Here is a 17,924-nt window from a genome sequence, read left to right on the forward strand (position 1 = left end):
TATGCAGCATGTTATGTTTGTGTTTTGTGTACTTCCTTGATACTGTTACCTGACGCATTCATGTGTTTGTTGCATATATTTTTCTACCTCATAGTATCCTGAAGAAGAAATTGGAGGGAATTAACAAAAGAGAAAAAAAAGCATTAGAAATAATTAAGGATACAACTGTCCAAAAACTTAACACAAGAAAAAAAAATTTTTTGTTTGAAAATATAAAGAAAGCGAAAATTAAAAAAGAAAAGAAAAAAATAAACAATGTTAATACCAATGCTTGTTTGATCGATAACGCACCCCTCAAAAATGTATGTTGTGTTGGAGGGTGTGTGTGGAGGAAGTATTTGTATATGTGTGCGTTTTTGTTCTCTTTGTACTTATTTTTGCACTCATTTTTGCACTCATTTTTGCACTCATTTTTGCTCTCATTTTTGCACTCATTTTTGCGCTCATTTTTGTACTCATATATGTACTCATTTTTTATCTTCTTTGTGTGTGTACGTTATAAAATGGGAAAAGGACGAGTAACAATGTTGTCCACACAGTGTGTTTGTGTATATTTATTTGCTTTACATGCACACATGGATTAACCGCAAAATGTACATAATTAATTTTGTATTGTTTTGTTAGCAAAAGAAAAAAGTTGTGTACAAAGGATATATTGACGACATCCAAAAGGGCTGTAAATTTTACACAGGTGAGGGGGGGGGAGGGGAAGTCAAAAGGAGGAAAAAAAAAGCAAACAAAAAGGAGAAAAAAAGAGAAAATGAAATGTAAAGCGGCTGTTATTGTAGTTTTAGTTATAGCTATGACTGCTACTGCTATGTTGGTAGTTTTACAGTTGGTCAGTTTATGCCGCTACATAATGTGGAGTATGCAATAGCTGTCTTACACAAATATATCATATGCGTCCTTTTCATGCACATGAACGCATTGCACATATACATTTACATGTGAATCCACACGTACATACAATGACTTTCCTTTTTACATTTTCCGCTTCACTATGAAGAGATAAAAACAGATGACGAGTTCAACTTAAGTGTTCTCACGTTAAACCTAAAAAATAAAAGAGTGAAAAGAATATCTTATAATAATGAAAACCATCATAAACTGTTAAACGTAAAAAATAAAAAATAAATAAAAATAGAATAATGCAGTAGTATAATAACACAATAATACAGTAATGCAGTAACATAGTAGTATAAAAATTAATGTTAAGATAAGTGTGCGATAGTGTTAGTACAAACTTGTCGAGGAGTTTCCAGAGATTTCCATTTTTAAACAAAAAATAGGGTGTTACAGAGGAACGTACGTATGTATGCATAGGTAAATGTATGTATGCATGGGTGTATCTATGTATGTATATGTGTATGCATGGGTGTATCTATGTATGTATATGTGTATGCATGTGCGTACGTAAGTTTCCGCGTGGGATCCACGTCTTCATGATGCGCTAAACTGGTGAATCTCTGCAGGATCTAGGGAGTTACGAAGAAATAGCAAAAAGCATAACACTAAAGGAAGAGGAGTGTGTAGACAAAACGGAAAGAGCTAGTTTAAATAAAAAAAGAAATGAATATAAGGCAAGTGATAGACCGATGAGAATTAAGCATAGAATTATGCTGGAAAATATTGAAAAAACATGCGATTTTTATATAAAAAAATATTTCATCGATGATTTAGATAATACAAGTAACGATATAAACGAAACACCGAGTTATGAGCATGCTACTAATAATGATCCGAACACAAATGCTATTGCTAGTGCTAACACAAATACTATTGCTAGTGCTAACACAAATACAAGTGTTAGAGCAAATACGAATAATGACGTAAATTATTTCAAGAAAAGAAAGAATTCCCTTCTTTTAATGAAAAACGAACTACTATATAAGTCAAAAATTAATGAAGCACAGGCACTATTAATTTTTAGAAAGATAAAAGAAAAGCTCAGGAGCAACCCCAACTTTATCAAGTCAAGTATGAACATCGGGCCTACCAGTGCCGACGGTGGGTCGCAGAGTACTCTTCGTTTGTACTTCTCTCGTCTAATTCTATCTGATATGTCCACTGCTCCAGCATCATCATTAGGAGTAGCAACACATACGCATACATCCATATGTACATATATATACATATACACATATATACACATATATACACATATATACACATATATACACATATACATATATGCGTATTCACCATCGTACTTCTACCTTTTCCAGGTAACCAAGTGAATCGTAGTGTCAATTCAAAAAATTTGCCTCGAATACAAAATCAGTCAAGCAAGTACAAAAAGGAAGAAACAAAAGTTCATGGTGTGTCGAAACTTGAAATCAATACAACAAATGATGAAAAAAAGGAATGCAAAAGGAAGGGAGATTTACAAAATGGTTTAAAAGATGAAATAAAAGATGAAATAAAAGATGAAATAAAAGATGAAATAAAAGATGAAATAAAAGATGAAATGCAAGGTGAAGCACAAAGTGAAACACAAAATGAAATAAAAGACGAACTAAAAGACGAAATAAAAGACGAAATAACAGACGAAATAAAAGACGAAATAACAGACGAAATAAAAGACGAAATAACAGACGAAATAAAAGACGAAATAACAGACGAAATAAAAGACGAAATAAAAAACGAAATAAAAGACGAAATAACAGACGAAATAAAAGACGAAATAACAGACGAAATAAAAGACGAAATAAAAAACGAAATAAAAGACGAAATAACAGAGGGCATGCCAAGTGGCTCCACTCCAAGCAACAGAAGGGGAAGTATAAGTTCTGAACAGAAGAAAAGAAAAGATAATCTTTCTAATGATTACTCCAATGTAATTAATGAAACGAATATTGAACTAAACAATGATAAGGATATAAATTCAAATAAAGCGGAGGAGGAAACACATTATTTAGGTCAATCTACAGCTGATGATGAAAATATAGAGTTGAGAGTGGAAAGAAAAAATGAACAAAATAACTACATAGTAGACGAGAAGGTAGATGACAAAGACAAAGATGGAGTAGATACGGCAGTTCAAGATGATGAAGCGGATGATAAAGTAGATGATACGGTGCAAGATGATGAAGCGGATGATAAAGTAGATGATACGGTGCAAGGTGATGAAGCGGATGATAAAGTAGATGATACGGTAAAAAACGACGAAGAAAAAGATGAAGTAGACGATACAGTGCAAGAAGACGAAGCAGCTGATAAAGTGGATGACCCACTGCAGGAAGGTAACGCAAAAGATAGAGTAAATGATACAGTGCAAGATGAGAACGAGGATGATAAAGCAGTTGCCACTATACAAAAGGGTAAAGCGAAAAATAAAATAGACGATATGGTACAAGATGACGAAGCTGGAGAAGGTGAAATAGAAGAACATTACTTTGGTGATAACGACTTAGAGAAAAATATTCCTAATGAACATGTGTCAGATGCGAACTAAACCTTGCAATGAAGGTGCTGTAAATATATGATCATGGAAATGCATAAATATGAAAATATGTAAACACTTCTTTATTCAATTGCATTTTCTTGAATAAACAGTATCACAAAAAATAGTTAAATCAATTAGCACTAGTATTACCACATAAGTTATCTACTCTTGTATAAAACATACGACATCATGTGTTGCCACTTCTAATGGTAGGATTAGCAGTTTCTTACTTAAAAAAAAATTATGGAATTAAAAAAAGAAAAAATATACTGCTTTTCTTTTTACTCAAAAATTACAAACAAGGGTATTAAGCAGCCACATGCTATGAAAAACGATGATTGGAAAAAAAAAAAAAAAAAAAGAGATCAGCAGGAATAATGCAACAAGAATAGCTCAGAACAAACAAAACGGTGGCTTCGTGAAAGGCGGTCTAATAAATAGAGTGAGATAAATGACAATAAACAAAGGTGTAAATTCCAAAAGAAGAAGATGTGTAACACACGTAGAATGAGCAATACGCTCAAAAAATGAAGAAATGGAAAAATTTGAAAAGTGTGGTACGCATTACATGCATTCAACACTTAATGCGCGTCTTCCCTGTTTCCCCTAACATTATTATTATTATTATTATTATTATTATCATTATTATTATCATTATTATTATTATCATTATCATTATCATTATCATTATCATTATTATCATTATTATTATCATTATTATTATCATTATCATTATCATTATCATTATTATTATCATTATCATTATTATTATCATTATCATTATCATTATCATTATCATTATTATTTTATTTATTTATGTACTTATTTATTTTATTTTTTATTATTTTATATTTTTGACCTTTCCCCCCTCCACGCGGCTTATCATACGCGCTGATTTTTCCTAACATGTCTGTTTTCACATGTAGTCTTAAAAACAAATTGAATGTTAACATATTTTAAATCAAATTCGTGCTTTAATTTTTTCTTAAAAAAGGATAAATAATTATTAGGTATCTGTTTATACAAATTGGTAAAGATAAGGAAAGTAACAGGGTTAGTCCTAATTTGTTTTATAAATTTAAAATGGCATTTCTTTTTATTCTTCCATGGAATTGGAAATAATTTTAAAAACTGTGTAAGAAATAAATTTAATGTACTAGTAGATATAGTACTATTATTCCTGTTATGTATGTGTACAACTTTATGTAATAACGATTGAATATGATAAGTGTTATTTGTATTTATGAACATAACAGGAATATCATTAAAAGCAGCTTGGAATATTTTTAAAAATTCGCATTTCTTCTTTTCAAAATCTGTTATAATTAAATCTGCTTTGCTTATTAAAAAGAGTATATTTTTTTTTTCTTTCAATAAATAAAATATCATCTTCTTATCTTCTTTATGCAATTGTATGGAATTATTTTTTGCTTCTTTTATATATATACAAATACTACTTTTCCTTATGTTATTATATACTCTATTATTTTCATTATGATACATGTCTTCATTAATAAATTTGTGCTGCTTCTTTAAGCTACAACTATCTAATATTTGTATTTGTTTATCTTTATAATTTATACACATATCATTATTGATGTATTTCCTTCTTCCAAATAATGCATACACATCTTTTTCGTTTATTATATTTTCCTTTAAAATAGATTCGACTAGGGTCGTTTTTCCGCAGTTCTGTTCTCCTAAAACGCATATGTTTATTTCGTTATTTGGGGTGCTACTACGACTGCTCAGTCTCTTTCTTCCTTTGTCGCTGTTCATTTCGTTGTTTAGTTCAACAATGGGGGGAATGATCCCATTCCTGTTATCCGTATGGTCGTTCTTCGTACGATCCGCATTATCTGCATTATCCGCATTATCCGCATGGTCTTGTCTCATACGATCCGTATTATCTACATGACTGTGGTTCATATAACCCTCGTTTGCTCTGGGGGTTTCATTTCTGTGGTTACCGTTCCCCCTGCTTGCCTCGTCTTCATTTTGCTCAACACCTGCACCATTTTCACTATCAAATATGTACCTCTCACTCAAATTTATCAAATCATAGGGATTGGCATTTTCGTCTCTATTAATAATATTTTTCAAAATTTGAATCCTCTTGTTTTTTAATTTCCCGATCATTTTTTTCCTTTCTTCGAATTTGTTACTTTGCATTTTTTTCAAAAAGTAGAAGTAATCGTTTGGTTCTTCATCATAAGCAGTACGATTGCCATCCTCCTTCTTCAAGTTGTTAAATGCGATACTGTCATCCGCTTGCCACATTTTTCCTGACTTGTTCATGCGATGCTCACCGTTTTCAATGTTATTTTTATGCACATTTTCCTCCTCCTTGTTCTCAGTGGTCCATTCGTTAGCTTCTCGTTGTGATGATTGTGTAATCCTTCTTAGCGACTTTTTCAAAATGTGCTCACTGAAGTAACTGTTAAATAATGCATCGTTTAACTTTTCCTTCTTTTTTAAGTTTACAAATTTGTAGAAATAGTTTTTTGTTTCCTTGGTAAGGCTTGGTTGGAATATACGCAGACTTTCGTCTATCAAGTCGAGCATCTCTTCATCATCTTGATCCGCGTTTCTTTGAGGATTGCTTTCAGTGGCTCGTGTACTAGTTGCTTCATCCTGTTCAGCTGTTCTTCTAATGTAGTTTCCGCTTCTTTTGATGGCTCCGCTAATTTCTTTTATCCTGTGCCTTAGCATGAACAATAGATCCTCCTGCCGCTGCAGCTGCAGCTGCTGTTGCTGTTGCTGTTGCAATTGCCGCCCCTGCTGCTGCTGCTGCTCATCATGCGTAATGAAAGTACTTGGATAAAATACTATATTTTTAAAAGATTCGAATATATCACATAGGTTGCGTAAAATATCGTTATGTGTGTAATCATTGTGTGCAATACCATTTGTTCTGCATGTGCCTTCCTTCCAGTGAGCATTATATACTACTGTAAGAATGTTTGCATGTTCTTTATATATATCATGAATAATATTGTAAGATATTATATCAATGATTCTTACGTCAAATGGATTCAAACAAAATAAAAGTAAATCACTATTAATAATTGTGTTATAGTAATTCTTTACAATATTATTCTTTTCATATGTTATATTATACTCTTTTAATTTCCATTGCTCCAATTTTGTTATCATCATTTCATTTAAACCAATCGTATCTATAAATACACATTTCTTTTTTTCAATTTTTACTACGTTTTCATTATATTCAATGGAATAATTTGCTATATTACTTACAACTGATGATCTTTTATTATTAACATTTAGTTCATCCAAGATGTAGTTGTACAGAGACGACTTGCCGCTGTTTGCCGCACCCACAATGCTTACATTGTAGCACAGGCTCCTTACCAATTTTTCAAAAATGCACTTCATGCTCTAATTTTTAGAAAAGCAATATTTCGTAAGTCGATATTTCGTAGGGCATTCTTTCGTAAAGCTGTACTTAGTAAGGAGGTATTCCAAAGAGATACTTAGTAAAGCGCTATATCGTAGTACTAAATTCTTTGTGTGCTATGTCGTACGGTGCAGGATGGGGGAGCACATGCAATGATGGGAATTTTACTGCCAAAGGGGGAAGTATAATAATATTGCAAAAAAATAAAAAAAAAAAAAAATTTCAAAAAAAGGAAGAAAAATGTTTGGCAAGGCGTTGAAAAAATATTACCACTGCACTGTCAAAAAATTGGCAGTGTATTGATGATGTATTGACAATGTAATGCCGCTTTATTGCCGCTTTATTGCCGCTTTATTGCCGCTTTATTGCTGCTTTATTGCTGCTTTATTGCTGCTTTATTGCCGCTTCATCGCGCTGTACTGCGCAAGATGAACCATGCAAAAGTTCAAACTCTAGGATGCGCGTTCCCTCGAGTGCCAATGGAACAGCAGAATAACAAAGAAGAGCATGCCTTTTTAGAAAATTTTTGCAGTCTCTTTATGCACGAAATTGAAGAGTTAAAGCTCCAATCTGACCAGTTGGTAATATATGAAGGAAAGAAAAGCAATGAACTGAAAAAAAATGGCTCTGCAGAGGGATATGACGATGGAGAGGGTGATAATGATAACCCGGTAGAGGTAAAAGATGAACAGGTTGAAGCGAAAAAAGGGCATTCTTCTTCTTCTTCTTCTTCTTCTTCTGATGATGATGATGATGGTTATGGTGATGGAGAAAAGAAAAGTGAAAATTATAACTACTTCGAACATGGCCGAGAATATAGGAAACTCCTTTTCCTGTTTAGCTGCATTGGCAAGGAGTTATTTATGGATGGACATTTAATGATGGAGGGAACAAAAAAAAAAAAAAAAAAAAAAAAAAAATTTGTTGTTCAGAAAAATCATTTTGTTATAAAATACGAAAAGAACTTCTTTACCATTTCAAGTGAGAACAAACACATATATGCAGTTGTAGCAACACGAAATGACGACCTAGACGTAGTTGATGAATATTATTTAAATGTGTATTCTTTATATCAATACTGTAGGGAAAGATATGCCAATAGATTGAAGTACTACTATATACAGATAACCAACTCTTTGAATGATAATAATTTCATAACACGTAAAATAATTGTTTACAATTTGAGTGAGCAACTATGGAATTCTGAGTATACTAAAGAAGACATAAAGAAAAAGCTGATATGCGTAGAACACTCGAAATGTTTATGTTTTATTTTATCCTACAGTATATTAATAAAAGAGTACAAAATATTTGTAGCTGACCTTGTAAGGCGATTAAATAAAAAAAAGGGAAATAGTAGTAGTACTTTTTACATACTTGAAAAAAATGTTCGTACCATAAATATGGGAGAAAAGAAAAAGAACCTAACCTCATTTGATGAAAGGGAAGCAAAGAAAAAAAATGCACACACATGTACAATCGATCATGAGGAAAATATATTAAAAAAGAAAAAGTTTGATATACCACGTAACAAAAAAGAAGCAATGTTTTATAGCAGAATTTCCTCCATTTTTAATTTATTAAAAGAACAAAATATACCTCTTTTAAAATTTTACAATTTAGAAAATTATACACGTATTTTTATATATAATTGTGAAAACATGAATAAGAATAATTTTGTTTTTTTCCTCAAAAAATTTGAGCACTTTCGTATATATTTTATAAATCTCAACACACTATTTGGTCTATATTTTAGTGAGACAGAGCAAAATATTTTAAACGTTTTCAAGAAATGCACCAAAATTGTACAGCACAGTACCATTAATGTATGTCTTGTTATTGACGGCATTGACATAGTTGCTGGGGATCTAATACGAGAAAAGCAACTGAAGGATTATAATGAAAAAGGAAGCGGCAATGGAAGCGGCAATGGAAGCGGCAATGGAAACGGCAATGGAAGTGGAAATGGAAGCGGCAATGGAAGTGGCAATGGTATTGGCAATGGTATTGGCGGCAGTAACGATAAGAGCAGACTGTTAGCTACACTACTGCTATGCCTTGACAGCATAGACAACAGCACTGTTAAAAAAATAAAAAGGATTGACTTAAAGCGTCTATTTCAAAGAGAAGAAATGCGTGTTAAAGGAATGGAAAAAAAGAAAATTAAAACAAATCATAAAAAAAAAATGGAAAATTTCTGTTTATCAGATGATAGTCCTTACGACAGCAGCACAGAAAATAACACAGATGAACATAATATTCACAAAAGAACATACGCAGAAAAATTTTTACCAAAAAAAAAAAAAGAAAATTTATCAGAACATGTAACATATGATATAAAAAAATTAGAAAAATTTTACAAAGAAAAATTTCAATTAACAAAAAAAAAAAAAAAAAAAAAAATTTGAGTGTCATAGTTTTAAGTGATAAGGATATCAAACATTTTGACACTTCGTTAACCAGAGCTGGGAGATTTTTTCATTTCATAAAATATTCATAAAGGTATGCACCTCGACAATTTTAATTTTATCCAAGTATATGTTCATCTATGTATTATTTGCACAGTACGCAACATTGTGGGTTATGATTTCCTATGCATGGGGCGCATACATACATACGTACGTACATGCAAACATACATTCGTATTTACTTGCATTTAAATAATACGAATATATTATTGCGCATTATTGTTACGCGTACACCATTATGAGTACATTATTAAGCATTATGATTAGCTTATATTATTAAGCATATTACTACTATTATACACTATTATTGCTCAATATTATTACGCATATATATAAATGTATTTACCTATTTATAGCATTATTTTATTTTTTTTTTTATTACAACAGTGTATACATTACAATTTTTGTCAGTATTATTAGAGTTTTAATTATCCCTTTAACTTTTTAACTATTCAACTATTTACTGTTTATTTATTTATCTATTTATTCATTCATGTATTTATTTATATAATCTATCCATCAACTATTTATTCGCCTTTTTAATCGTTCATTCGTAATTTCTTTTTTTTTACTCATTAATTTTTTTTTTTTTTTTTTTTTTTTTTTTTTTTTTTTTTTCCTTCTGCTAATAATTATACAGAGTTGCGCTCTTCAAGTTTTATGAGCCTTTTTCATTTAAAATTTCGAGCGCTAAAAAAAAGGAGGAAGTAAAAAAGGAATAAAAAAAATATAAAAATAAATAAACATGAACAAATTTAACAGAAAAAAGTAAAACTATTTTATAGATGGAAAAATAAAAGAGTTAGCGTTAAATTAGTGTTAATGCAATGTAAAATGATGGGGGGAAAAACAAAATGACGAAATGACTGTTACGTGTTCATTATGAGCATATACGTACACAAATATACATACATATATGTATTTATGTATGTAAGTATGTACGTATGTATGTACATATTATGTATGTAGTATGTACGTATGTATGTATTATGTACGTATGTATGTATGTAGTATGTACGTATGTATGTATTATGTACGTATGTATGTATGTATTATGTACGTATGTATGTATGTAGTATGTACGTATGTATTATGTACGTATGTATGAATGTAGTATGTATGTATGTAGTATGTACGTATATACACACTAATATACGTGTTCATTTTTGTATTAACCATCTGTTTTCCCGCAATGATTACTCAGAAAGTTTAATGTAATCCCCCTCACCTTTTCCATGTGTGCAATTATTTGTTTAGAAAATGTATTTGAAATTTATGCTGTTCCTGTTTTCATTTTTATCAATATTTGTAAATGTAGAAAACAAAAACATGAAAATTTCAAAATTTAAAGCATTTATTATACAATCACAAAACGATAAATACGGCATTTTCAATATACGTAATAATAGTTTTAAAAAAATCAAAGAGATACAAAAAAATTTCAAGTCCAATATTTTTGTGCAGGAGCAAATAAAAGTAACAGCTTAGTTTATTTGTGTGTGCTATATATCATTGTACATCCGTACTTTATGTATCATATTTTATGTACTACATTTTATTTATTTAATGTACTCATTTTATTTGTCTTATTTATTTTATTTTTTTTTTTGATGCATTATATTTTATGTATCATACTTTATTTATTGTATTGCATGCACTTTTGACAGTGTTCTTTTTTGTTTTATTATTTTTGTCCAATTTAACGAAAAAAGACTTTAAGTGTAAGGGGTAAAAAAAAATAGTATGCCCTTTTTTATTCCATTTTACAGAATATATCAAGAAAAATAAATACCTTTAAGTTGCATTTGTTTTATTCCCTACCCTTGCCCTCAGTTTTAAAGTAAACATATTTTAAATGATATATGCATTTGTTTGTGTGAAAAAGTGAACAGTGAAAAGTATATGCTCGTGTATAGACAGACGAGCGAACGATAATAATAACAAATGATCATTTACCTCTTTGTTGTTGTACTGCAGATACTTAAAGTTAAGTGGAAATAGCTTGAGGCTGTCCGTTTTGCATTTCATAAGGTAAAAGAAATATGCTCCCCTTACCAAGTATTTTAAAGATACATGATTATTAAATATGTGCAAGTGCGCATTTTTACACCGTCCAGATGTACACATTCATGTATTCACCTGAGCAAACATGCATATGTATATGTATATGCATGTATGCATGTGTACATTTACATTTGAACATGGAATAATTCATTTTTTTTCTGTTCCCCCTTTTTTTTGTAGAATATACAAATTCATAATATATATAAGATGCTTGTTGGAATGGCTTCCGCAAATTAATCCCCATCTAAATCCATTTGTATATATTTTTACCTATACGAACAGCTATGTTCAGTTTTTTCATGTAACTAGCCAAAAAATGATACAGAATAGAAAAGATAAATAACAAATTACAAATAACAAATAACAAATAATAAATAATAAATAATAAACAATAAATAATAAATAATAAATAATAAATAACAAATGACAAATAACAAATGACAAATTACAAATAACAAATAATAAATAACAAATAACAAATAACAAATAACAAATAACAAATAACAAATAACAAATAACAAATAACAAATAACAGATAACAAATAACAATTGACAAATAACAAATGACAAATAACAAATGAAAAATGAAAATTGCCGGATTGCGTGTGACAAAAGTTGTGCACAGATGTGAACGAGGTCACGAAGCAGCGCTACCCCCTTTTTTTCATTCATTTATTTTACTTAATTGCAGTACTTGTTTTACTTTTACATTTTGTGTATCTCCCTTTATTTTTTTCATTCTTTCCCATTTTATAGAAAAACATTCCTAGCGTTATGGGCATAGATTTGAGTGGAGTATTATCCTGGTTATTTCTGGAAATGATAGAAAGCTACTTGTCTTAGAACGAAGATTTTATCACATATTATTTTTTATATTTGAAAAGAACTTCATTTTGTTCTTTAAATTTGTTACATGGTTATGTATCCTTACGGTACTCTAATATTCCAAAGAAGTAGTTGCTTATATACTTTCATCAATTCGTTCATTGGCCTTTTTGACATCTTATCGTTATATCATTATATCATTATATCATTATATCATTATATCGTTATATCATTATATCATTATATCGTTATATCATAATAGCATTATATCATTATATCATTATATCATTATATCATTATATCATTATATCATTATATCGTTATATCATTATATCGTTATATCATTATATCATTATATCGTTATATCATTATATCATTATATTATTATAATATGTTACCATTTTATCCTTTTTTTTTTTTTTTTTTAATCTTGTTAATTATTTTTGCTTTTTTATGAACATGCAATAATAATAGGAGGATTTTTTTATCAAAACTAGCCAATTTTTTTTTTTTTTTTTTTTTTTTTTTCCCTCCCCTTTTATACTTTTAAAAAAAAAGAAAAATGTTCCGATCAGAAGCTCATTTTTTGATGCTAGCTAATTTGCGATTTCTCGAACTGCAAAAGTTGCTATTGAATAGATTTCAGACATTTAAAAATGAAGAAATAAGAATATTGAAAAAAGATAAGATGAAAGAAATATTATATGAATGGGCTAAATTTTTAACGAAAGAAAAGAAAAAGACTAATATAACAAGTATTCCGCAGGACGTGCTACAAAATAAAAAGGTTATCGAAATATTGAAGGAGGATATTGATTGTAAATGGCTAGTCAATAAAATAAATATAAAAACTAATAAACGCGATTACAAAGTAGAAGAAGACATACAACAAAATGCCACGAATGAATTGAAAAAAATAGACAATCTTCACTTTGATGAATACCCAGAATTATTTTATTATGAATATCCTCAATTCCCTTATAATTATTATGATAAAAAGAAGATGAGTAGTTTTTATTCCCTTATAAAATTTCCATATAATGATATCTTAAACATTTCGAGAAGAATTAAAAGTAGTAGTTCAATAGAAGATGAAGAAGTGATTAGGTGGAAGGAACATAAGGAGGAGGTACAACAGAATTATGATCATAGTATTGTTAAGAAACAGCTTAATGATAATCTTGATGTGACTAAAAATGAAGACGAAGATGTTTTGCAAAAATTACCTGAACAGCAAGGTGAAAGTGTTGTAAACTACTCGAGCAGTAGTTACATTTACGCTCCATCAGAAATGGACACATCGAAGGAGAAATATTTCTGAGACGATTTAGTAGGAGAAGCTGGTGCATATGTAGTAGGCATACATGTGTATCCATGTACGTATGTGTAACATATACGTATATATGCACATGCATATGTATGTTATGTGTATATTGTAAACGTTTAAAAAATAAAAACTTAGGAAGGGAAGAAGTTTTGGTTTAGATTTTAAGGATAGTACACATACAAAAAAAAAAAAAAAAAAAAAAAAAAAAAAGGGAAAAGGGAAAAGGGAAAAGGGAAAAGGGAAAAAGGGAAAAGGGAAAAGGGAAAAGGGAAAAAGGGAAAAGGGAAAAGGGAAAAGGGAAAAGGGAAAAGGTAAAAGGTAAAAGGAAAAAAAAAATTAAGAAAAAGACGAAAAGAAAATTAAGATAAAAAGACATATTAAGAAGCCGTTTCCTCGTTTGGGACACAATAATACATTTTTAAAATTATTAAAAGAGCATAAATTTTTGAAAATAACTGTTTAAAAAAAGAGGTGAACGAGATTGAGAAGCATACAAATACGAAAAAAAAAAAAAATTAAATAAATAAAATAAAATAAAATTGCCCCGTGAACACTAATTTATGGAATGAAATGCAAAGTAGCAAGCAAATGAAGAGGAGAAACAGGAAGTAATAAACAATTCAGTAAATAAAAAAAAAAAAAAAAAAAAAAATGGGAAAAAAAGGAGTTAAAAAGGTTAATCATGAAAAATTTTGAGTGCGTTAGTGAGTGAATGATTGAATGAGTTCGTTCGACGTTTTGCGCAGTTATAAGTAGTTTTATTTCGCCTCACTTGGCTCTACTTTACCCTATTTTGCTTTATTTAATTTTGTGATATATCTTGTGAAAGCGTATGATTTTTTTTTTTTAATAAAAAGCAGCTTGATATGTTGTGTCATAGGAAAACAAAACGTATGCATTATACACGTCTCCTTTCTTGTTAACTTTTTTTTTTTTGTTTTGAGTTATACAAATTTTTTAAAATTAACTTGTATTTACGAAAGTACAACATCGAGCTGTCCAACAGGCTCTTTACCATCTCCATCTTGGTGTTACTCTGTTCCTTTTCTCGCTTCCTTTGCTTTATGTAGTGGTTAATGTACCTCAGTGCTCTATAAGAGGAGAGGGAAGGGGGGAAATGGTAAACATGCACATAATATAAGTATGTAATTAATTAAGAAGTTAAGAAATAAAAAAATAAAAAAATTATGTGTGTATGGATGTATGGGTGTACGTGTAACGTACGTGGGCATGTGCTCTACACCACGTCTTAGTCGTTTCTTTCTTTTTTTTTTTTTTTTTTTCGTGTTACCTATCATTTTGCATATTTTTTTCGTAGTATGCAGAGAGCGGTAATAAATTGCGAAGGTCCCCCTTCTTTAATCCTAGCTTGTAGAAAGAAATCGATAAATTTTCTTTTTTTTGTTTTTTGTACATTTCGCCTATTTCGTATAATGCTCTATAATTACCTTGACTGTATAACAAATTTAGCATTAGCATAATTTTTTCTCGTTTTACAAAATTTTCTAGTTTATTATTCTTATAAATATAAATTAAATTGCTCTGAGCAACTTCATATCCTTCATACGAAGCCAATGCATAAGTATAGAAAGATTTCAGGTAGTCCTTCTCGATGTAGTAATTCATGCCTGTAAGGGGGTAAGAAGTGGGTTTAATTCATAAACAGATGATACGCATATGTGTCACACACATACAAAACACGCAAAGATGAACATATACATACACGTACATGTTATATGCATAAGTAAAAATACATAAAAAAAGGAAAAAAAAAAAAAAAATGAACGGCTATCTACACGTTAACTTCTCCCTACGCTCAAGTAAACCTTGTCTTATCTTATTAGTCCAAAGTGTACTCTCAGAAACAAATTTGTAAGAAAGAGTAGCATTTAAACATGATTCCTTTACTCCTTTGCCGATTTCGTATAATTGTGCTTCTCTAAAATATGCCTGAACATAACCCAAATCAGCTGAGTGTTCATACAATTTAAAGACAACCTTATATACATAATCAGATATATATCTCTTTTTAATTGATATGTCTAAAATAATTTCTGCTAGAAAAAAAAAGGCTTCTCCATAATCATGATTAGCTGCTTCTGTTAAATATTTTAAGGATAACTTTACATTTTTGTATTCATCAATGAAGTAGTAGATGTAACCTAGATAACATTTGGACTCTACGTCCCCTGCTTCTGCTGCCTTTGCAAAGTGAAGAGAAAAAAAAAAAAAAAAAAAAAAAGGAAAAAATGTCCATTATGGTGGGAACAGAATATACATATGGACATATGTACATGTGTAACTACGTATATAAGTCATAAAAACAGGAGTACATGCGTAACTACGTATGAACGCTTCTCCTCTTCTTACTTTGGAAAAGTTTTCTATACTCTTATCTATATCTCTTGGAGCTCCATAACCGTACAAGTAAATAATGCCTAACTCTTTAAGAGCTAACAAATTATTCTTTTTCGAAGCTTCATTAATATATTGAAATGCTTTTGTAAAATTCTTTTCTTCTTTGTATTTTTTACCAAGATCATACATAGCCATGACATCTCCTCCTTTAATTTGTTCATTTAGAAATTCTAAAATATCTTCTTCATTATTTTTCAAATTATTTATTTCATTGTGCATGTTTAAGTTTTCCCCATTCAATATATCCAGCTCGGACAAAGGGATGTTTATGTAATCCGAATTCATCACAGTTTCAGCTACCCTTTTGTAATATTCTTTTGCCTTATCATAATTTTGTTTTATATTTATTCCATATAAGTATTTGTAAGCCAAACTTAGAAGAGCTGGAGTGTAGTTGAACATACAAGCTATTAACTCATACTCAATAGACATCCTTATGTTGTTCTTTTTTGCGTACTCCTTGTCGCTGATATTACCCCGTCCTCTTTTACTTACGCTTCTTCTTACATTTCCACTAATGTTTCCATTCATTATTCCACTGAATCCTCCACTTGAGCTATCGCCAGAACTCATGGTCAACCCCTTATTCTCGTCTGGCTCCCCCACTTGATGAAACTCATAAAAATAAATAAAACTCAAAAAGTGCAAAGCAGCAGGGTTTTTCAGTTCAGCTGATTTTTCTAAATAATATAAACATAATTTTATATTTCTTTTGTGACAAAAAAAATAATTCTTAAAACCAAAAAAGTATATCTTACCTAATTCGTAGTATGAGGAGGACGTAATTTTATCTCTTTTCTCACTTATCAAGTTTTGTAAGATGCTTATACATTTTGGAACATTTTTTTTTACATTTTTTGATCCCTTCTTTAGTTCCATCGCACGCTTGAATAACATCCTTCTTTCCTCTTCACCTTCGTTATTGTTTTTTCCGTCTCCCCCGTCATCATCCCCTTCACCCCTACTAATACTGAGGTTGCTATTGCTGTTACTATTACTGCTGCTAACATTGCTAACATTGCTAACATTGCTAACATTGCTAATACTGCTAAAGCTGCCAACACCGCTAACACCGTGCGACCCATCTATCCCATTTCCATAATTTTGTCCGCCAAATGATGTATCAACGCCTCTTTCATCTTTAAATAAATCAAACAGAAATTTTAAAGTGCTACTTCTCCCCCCTTCTTGCTCAGGTATGTTTGCCTCCACTGCAAATTCATCTTCATTCAAGGCATCCTTCTCAAAAGGGTACTTTTCAATCTTTGGATTTTTTTTTGCGTTAAATAAAAAATTTGTGTTGTTCTGTATAACATTATAACTATACAATTTATTTACAACACACAAAAAAAAAAGGAAAATAAAAGAAGCAAATATTTTCATAATTCAACGTGTACTATAGTTACTTGGAATTGTTTTCTTTGTTCTATTTGATGTGTTCCTTTTTGTGTTATCACTCATGACGTATTATATGTGTACGGATAAGAAAATGAGTTGTATAATGTAAGAGGCAAAAACGTAAACACCGTATCATACGCGCGATATGCGATAAGCGTGTGGAACGGGCTACATACGCGAAAAAAAAAGTATTTGGGAAGGCGCTTCATACAAATATGTGGAATTTGAAAAAGTGTAGCACGTAATAAAAATGTATTTTACACGTTAAATCCAATTAAAAGTGTTCACTCATTAAAATGGTGAAACACTTAATACATATAGAGCTTGTACATGCAGAGAGACTGCTCAAAGTGTAGTACGTTTTACTGCGTAGAAGGCTTTACATTTCCATTATGCAGGCGAAAACAGCATAAAAGAATAAAAAGAGAATAAAATAATAGGGCCATAAAATAAAAAAGCAATAAAATAATAAAGCAATAAAATAATAAAGCAATAGAATAATAAAACAATAGAATAATAAAGCAATATAATAATAAGGCAATAGAATAATAAGGCAATATA

General features: G+C 30.2%; 6 protein-coding genes across 6 annotated transcripts in view; 4 read left to right on the forward strand and 2 right to left on the reverse strand.

Annotated features, from left to right (window-relative positions):
• Positions 1-3,454, forward strand: part of PmUG01_08042600 (conserved Plasmodium protein, unknown function) — a gene marked incomplete at both ends in the record, with an annotated part of 3,998 nt that extends 544 nt beyond the window's left edge. The window contains 5 exons of the mRNA XM_029004599.1: positions 95-302; positions 625-691; positions 1,007-1,116; positions 1,473-1,977; positions 2,226-3,454. Of these exons, the coding sequence (XP_028861272.1) occupies positions 95-302; positions 625-691; positions 1,007-1,116; positions 1,473-1,977; positions 2,226-3,454 (2,119 nt within the window). The remainder of the gene's footprint in view (positions 1-94; positions 303-624; positions 692-1,006; positions 1,117-1,472; positions 1,978-2,225) is intronic.
• Positions 3,455-4,327: 873 nt separating this feature from the next.
• PmUG01_08042700 (Ras-like G protein, putative) lies at positions 4,328-6,841 on the reverse strand (the record flags this gene model as incomplete). Its single annotated transcript, XM_029004601.1, has 1 exon — positions 4,328-6,841. One exon carries the CDS (start codon positions 6,839-6,841, stop codon positions 4,328-4,330), a length of 2,514 nt encoding a protein of 837 aa, XP_028861273.1.
• A 450-nt stretch (positions 6,842-7,291) lies between these two features.
• On the forward strand, positions 7,292-9,271 carry PmUG01_08042800 (conserved Plasmodium protein, unknown function; the record flags this gene model as incomplete). The annotated part of the gene is made up of 1 exon (XM_029004602.1): positions 7,292-9,271. One exon carries the CDS (start codon positions 7,292-7,294, stop codon positions 9,269-9,271), a length of 1,980 nt encoding a protein of 659 aa, XP_028861274.1.
• A 1,335-nt stretch (positions 9,272-10,606) lies between these two features.
• PmUG01_08042900 (conserved Plasmodium protein, unknown function) lies at positions 10,607-12,238 on the forward strand (the record flags this gene model as incomplete). Its single annotated transcript, XM_029004603.1, has 5 exons — positions 10,607-10,807; positions 11,074-11,171; positions 11,309-11,362; positions 11,576-11,696; positions 12,152-12,238. The coding sequence occupies 5 exons, from the start codon at positions 10,607-10,609 to the stop codon at positions 12,236-12,238; spliced, it is 561 nt and encodes a 186-aa protein (XP_028861275.1).
• Positions 12,239-12,782: 544 nt separating this feature from the next.
• On the forward strand, positions 12,783-13,541 carry PmUG01_08043000 (conserved Plasmodium protein, unknown function; the record flags this gene model as incomplete). Its single annotated transcript, XM_029004604.1, has 1 exon — positions 12,783-13,541. One exon carries the CDS (start codon positions 12,783-12,785, stop codon positions 13,539-13,541), a length of 759 nt encoding a protein of 252 aa, XP_028861276.1.
• Positions 13,542-14,466: 925 nt separating this feature from the next.
• HRD3 (ubiquitin-protein ligase, putative) lies at positions 14,467-17,348 on the reverse strand (the record flags this gene model as incomplete). The annotated part of the gene is made up of 4 exons (XM_029004605.1): positions 14,467-14,638; positions 14,839-15,175; positions 15,374-15,749; positions 15,918-17,348. 4 exons carry the CDS (start codon positions 17,346-17,348, stop codon positions 14,467-14,469), a joined length of 2,316 nt encoding a protein of 771 aa, XP_028861277.1.
• Between the last annotated feature and the right edge of the window lie 576 nt (positions 17,349-17,924).

The sequence above is a fragment of the Plasmodium malariae genome, assembly GCF_900090045.1.
Source record: "Plasmodium malariae genome assembly, chromosome: 8".
In the NCBI taxonomy this organism is placed as follows: domain Eukaryota; phylum Apicomplexa; class Aconoidasida; order Haemosporida; family Plasmodiidae; genus Plasmodium; species Plasmodium malariae.